The sequence below is a fragment of the Penaeus chinensis genome, chromosome 18 (assembly GCF_019202785.1).
Source record: "Penaeus chinensis breed Huanghai No. 1 chromosome 18, ASM1920278v2, whole genome shotgun sequence".
NCBI classification, from domain to species: Eukaryota; Metazoa; Arthropoda; class Malacostraca; order Decapoda; family Penaeidae; genus Penaeus; species Penaeus chinensis.
In genome coordinates this window covers 17609008-17614007 of record NC_061836.1, presented here as the reverse complement: position 1 = coordinate 17614007, position 5000 = coordinate 17609008, and the positions used below count along the sequence as shown (strand labels likewise).

Here is a 5000-nt window from a genome sequence, read left to right as displayed (position 1 = left end):
ATTGTCTCTACCTTCTCTTCTCTGCCTGGGTGAAATTATGTGAGGAGCAAGCTGTTGCCCATGCAGCAGGCTCCCTCTCTCCACGCAGCTGATAGATCCAAAGGAACGGCATATTACATCTGTAATATTGATATTTCTAACAACAAAACAACACTCACCTGTTCAATAAGTTACACTGGGGTTCTACATCGAGCCGAATACACAGAATTTGTCACACTACAAATAATGATTGAAAGGGGTGCCTTCGTCTCCCTTATTAATATGTCAGGTCACTGCCTCGTTGCAGTCTTCCGTCCTCGGATCTCTGGCTTAAAGGAGAATTCCTTTTGCATATTAACAGTCGGAAGTACTAAGGAGATGTCCGGCAAATATTACCTTGTTTTGTGTGAACCCTGCACATCAGCCAGGCCAGCGGAGGTTGGTAAAAAAAAAAAATGTAACAGGCTCTTAACAATGCTCGCGTGGTTTTCGAGTTCACCTCGATTGCACAGGGTTAAAACATGAAAATATGAATATTATGTGTAAGTAAAGGACTGAACAGAAAGATATAGATAAAATTATTTTCACACTAAAAGTTGAGCAGATAAAATAAAAGTAAATAACAGCGTTAAAAGAAGGGTCTTCATCTCGCCTTCATTAGTGATACCTGACGGGAAGAGTGAAACAAGGTCGTTTACCCCGAGGTGACATGCAAACAGCCGGGGAGGCTTTTAAAGGCATTTAGTACTATTTACCAGTTGAAATTATACAGGGTTCACAACAGCGCCACTGGTGCCAAACCGTATCGGTCTTTGGATCCATCAGCTGCTTGAAGAGAGGGAGCATGTTGTATGAGCAACAGCTTGTCTCCTCAGTCTTTCCCCCAGACATTCACTCTACCTATACGATTGTGGACAGAGACAATAATGCCATAGTCATTGATGGTAGCCTTCGATATAAGTATATATTCATATATATATATATGTGTGTGTGTGTGTGTGTGTGTGTGTGTGTGTGTGTGTGTGTGTGAATATATGTATGTACATATATACATATATATCCTGTATATATATACATACATAAATAAATACTGTGTATTATATACATACATAAATAAATACTGTGTATTATATACATATATACATATACAATGTATATATATACATATGTATGTATGTATATATGTACATACTTATCATATATATGTGTATATATATGTGTGTGTGTGTGTGTGTGTGTGTGTGTGTGTGTGTGTGTGTGTGCATGTGCATGTATATATGCATATATATATATATATATGTTTATATATATACATACATATAGATATATACATATATACACGTACATATATATATGTCTATATGTACACATACATATATATGTGTGTGTGTGTGTGTGTGTGCATAACTACATGTATTGTTATATATATGTATATGTATATATATATATGTGTGGGCATAAATATATATATATATACACATACATATTATATTGTTATATATATATATATATATATATATATGTATATATGTGTGTGTGTGTGTGAATATATGTATATATACATATGTATATATATAATAATTTAAAAGGTTATAATCCATGGAAACAAGAACACAATATGCTATCAGTATTTATTTAATGACAGTGAACTTCATTGCTTTGTACTATTGCACAAATCGCAGTCAGCGAACCATAAATTGGCCGGTGGACATCAGGAAGAGTTAGGACAAGGTGATCTTCTCAACCTGAGGGGAAACATAATCTTTGTTAATACATTGACATTCACTGGAATTCAAGAATTTTAGCAGTGGTTCTGTTGATAAAACAGAATATTCTTTTCACCATTTTTTTCTGCCCTTTCTTCTAACTCACCGTACGGCCGTTGAGGGGCTGGACAGGGCGGTAGTTGTCGACAATGTGGTGCTCTCCGTCGTCTCCGAGAAGCTTGCGGAATTCTTCAAGCTGAGCGAGAACGAGCAGTATTAAAGCACTGATATTGGCTTTATACCTACTAAACCTACGTTTGTCAGAATTCTCTTTATAGTTTTCATTATACTAATGAAGCATATGTTATCATTTGTATAGTTGATAAGGATTATTTGACATCGTGATTATCCATTATTCATATATTTCCTTTTTATTATAAAGCTACTATGGATTTCCCCCAATTTCCCTTCCTGGGTGCACTAACCTGATTCTCGGAAATGGTTATGACGTCTTGGAAGACAGTCCAAGTGACGATCTCGTTACAGGTGGGCGTCGTCAAGGAGCCTGAGTACCTGTAGAAGGTGTTGGTGTTCGCCGGCAGGAGGTTTTGGAGAGGGAACATTGTTGCCAGGCTTTCTTCGTCACCTGGAGTCAGACCGATTGTAGAAATCGTTATAAGCAGATATAAATTCCGAAGGCGAGCCTGTGTCGCCTTTGTATAATGCGATCAATCGTCAAATAAGAGATGAGTTAAACCGCTCTTTGTGTTGCCTACTTATCAAGCAAATGAGAGCATGCTAAAAAGACACCATTCACATTTCGGATAGAACAGCCCTAGGCTTTAATCTTGTAAGCATGTTGTTATTTGTACAAACCTGAATTTTGGATGGTAGCGAGCCCGTCGATGATTGGTGTGAGATTGGGGTTGTCAATCAGACCGCCCAGGAGCATAATGCCCAACACAGCAAGACCGTCATCGTACTTAATTGCGTTGCCAAGGGAACCGTACTCAGTCTTGAAGTGCACCAGATGAAGCTCAGCAGCGTATCTAGTCAGATAAGCAAACACTATTCATATGCAGGTGAAGTATTCGTGGCATATATCAGTACATTGAAAATTTCCAATTCTGAATCTCTTTAATCCTTCTCTAACTTACGCGATCCCATTGATGGTGTGCTCAGATCCCTGCGTGCTGACGCTGCCCCAGTGGAAATGAAACTGGGCGAAAGTGTATTCTCCGCCCAACTCTCCGCCGCTGACTGAGGGAAGTTCCGCAATGTCTGTGATATTCCACGAAACCTGGGCTGGAAGAGTTTATTAAACTTTTATTTGAAAAGAAGGGGAGTTATGTGAAACTTGTTTCATTCTTAATAGATTCTCGTGACCCGATACTACTCTACCTATGATCTCTATGAAAGGTTGAATTTGGTGATTCTTCGAAATATGCTTAATCTTTCGTTTGGGAGATTAATTTGCATTGGTATTCATCTTGTTATGATGCCATGACCCCCCCCCCCCCCCCCCACAAAAAAAAAAATAATAATAATATGTTTCGTATTAGATTTGGTGCTGTACAAATATGATTATTCGTGTGTATGTGTTTGAGTGTGTGTTTCAGCATATATGTATGGTACCTGAGTGTCCATTGTTATCTATCTTGAGATCAGTAGGGACGGTGTCGTATTTGTCCAGCACCCAGGCGTCGGAGGAACTCTTGGCAGTGGCTTCGAGTCCATTCAAGGCGATCGGGGACTGACTGCTGCCAGCACAGTAATTGGGAAACAGCGTCGCCCAGTTCTCGGGGCCTGTTAGTGGGACAAATGCAACTATCAAGGAGGCAAAAAGCACCTTCCCTTAAATTTCACTTTGATGAACTTGATGTCGGGGTTATGAATTCCACGTTATAAACTTATAGCAGAGGAAAGTGCGGTTCACAACCAATTGCGTTGCAGATACTAATTTCTTACACCCATTGTGGGAAATTAAACTTTTTATCTGCACGGAAGACATTAATGCCATGAGCTGCTGTTTACCTCCTTCGCCCTCGTAACTCCATGACGGTGCCGAAGGTGGAGGGGCAGCTGTAGTGGAAGCTGGTAAGTGGTAATAAAGATAATATTGAAGTTAACATCAACCACTGTTATAGTAAGGCAGTTATAAGTAACAAAAATATTGCGATGATTTGTGAGAACGGACTACCGCCATTCACACTAAAGAATAAGCTCAGTTGATCATCAAGATTTAGACGCATGGTGCGGTATGTGGTGATTGATATATGCTGAACCGAGAAAAAATATAAATTTCCTAAGGAGAGGTTATATGACGCATCGTGGTTTAAACATTATTTTATAGGAATATCCATATTAGTGATAAATAAAGGACAATAGGCTGACATCGGTCATGGACGTAACGCATTCATCCACATTTAGTAATTGAACTAAGGACTGTCATGTTACAGTGAGAAACAAGATGAAGTCAACAGGTCAAACGCATTTAGGGGGATTTCACGATGAACTTTTTAAGATTTAATAATGCATTTGAACGAATTAATATTAAAGTACACACTTACCCCATATGTATTACGTCAACATCAAATCCACTTGCAAAAAAGAAAGAAAAAAAACATGTTCGACGCAAATCTTAATTTCGCACAGTCTGGTTGTGAGTCATAAACCAGAGGTTCTTGTCTGGCCAGTCAAGGTGATTCTTCGAAACGCGGCTTTTGGGTCGATATCGACTAATTTTGTGGCAGTCGCTTGTTAGAATATCCAAGAGGATATTTAAAGTGGAAATAGAGACACAGGAAAGGAAAACCAAGCAGAGCACACGCAGAGGAGGTCATATTCACGCAAAATAGCCTTTTGATTATACCAATTGCGTTATTACCATCATAACCACCACCAAGACACGAGGAAAGCACACTTAAGAAAAGTCGAATCATTTAACAAAATGCAGTTTAAGGCAATTCAGTAGAGGAGAGTTGACGAGGAAATACCAATAAAAAAGTTGAATGAGTCATTGCTTACCTGTGATTCTTATACCCCTTCGCTTTGATTGATACTCTCACCCTTTTTTTTTTTTTTTTTTTGTCCTCCCTGTTCCATTTCCAGCTTTTCTCTACTCGCATTCTTTCTCTTCCCCTTTCTCGCACGTCGTCTGTCAATGGGAGTTACAGTGAGGATTTCCATGAGCCAATTCAATGTCTTTTTGCCAATATCCCAATCCAGCAACAAAGGCAACGTAGTTAAATTACAAAATCCAAACCCCCAATATGTCCGCACCACCTTGCCCACAATCAGAAACCACACTAAACT

General features: G+C 39.0%; 1 protein-coding gene across 1 annotated transcript; it reads right to left on the bottom strand.

The window, feature by feature from the left end:
• Positions 1-1700: 1700 nt before the first annotated feature.
• On the bottom strand, positions 1701-3332 carry LOC125034625 (carbonic anhydrase 2-like). The gene is made up of 6 exons (XM_047626526.1): positions 3321-3332; positions 2843-2985; positions 2562-2734; positions 2171-2331; positions 1852-1941; positions 1701-1724 (listed from the first exon to the last, which is right to left on the bottom strand). The coding sequence occupies exons 1-6, from the start codon at positions 3330-3332 to the stop codon at positions 1701-1703; spliced, it is 603 nt and encodes a 200-aa protein (XP_047482482.1).
• Positions 3333-5000: the final 1668 nt, after the last annotated feature.

What these genes read in the sequence shown, in the direction of transcription:
- LOC125034625 (XM_047626526.1), bottom strand. An exon ending in CGCTACCATCCAAAATTCAG is followed by an intron (nt 2,332 to 2,561) that starts GTTTGTACAAAT and finishes GTCTGACTCCAG; the next exon opens with GTGACGAAGAAAGCCTGGCA. An exon ending in AGCCCCTCAACGGCCGTACG is followed by an intron (nt 1,725 to 1,851) that starts GTGAGTTAGAAG and finishes GTTTCCCCTCAG; the next exon opens with GTTGAGAAGATCACCTTGTC.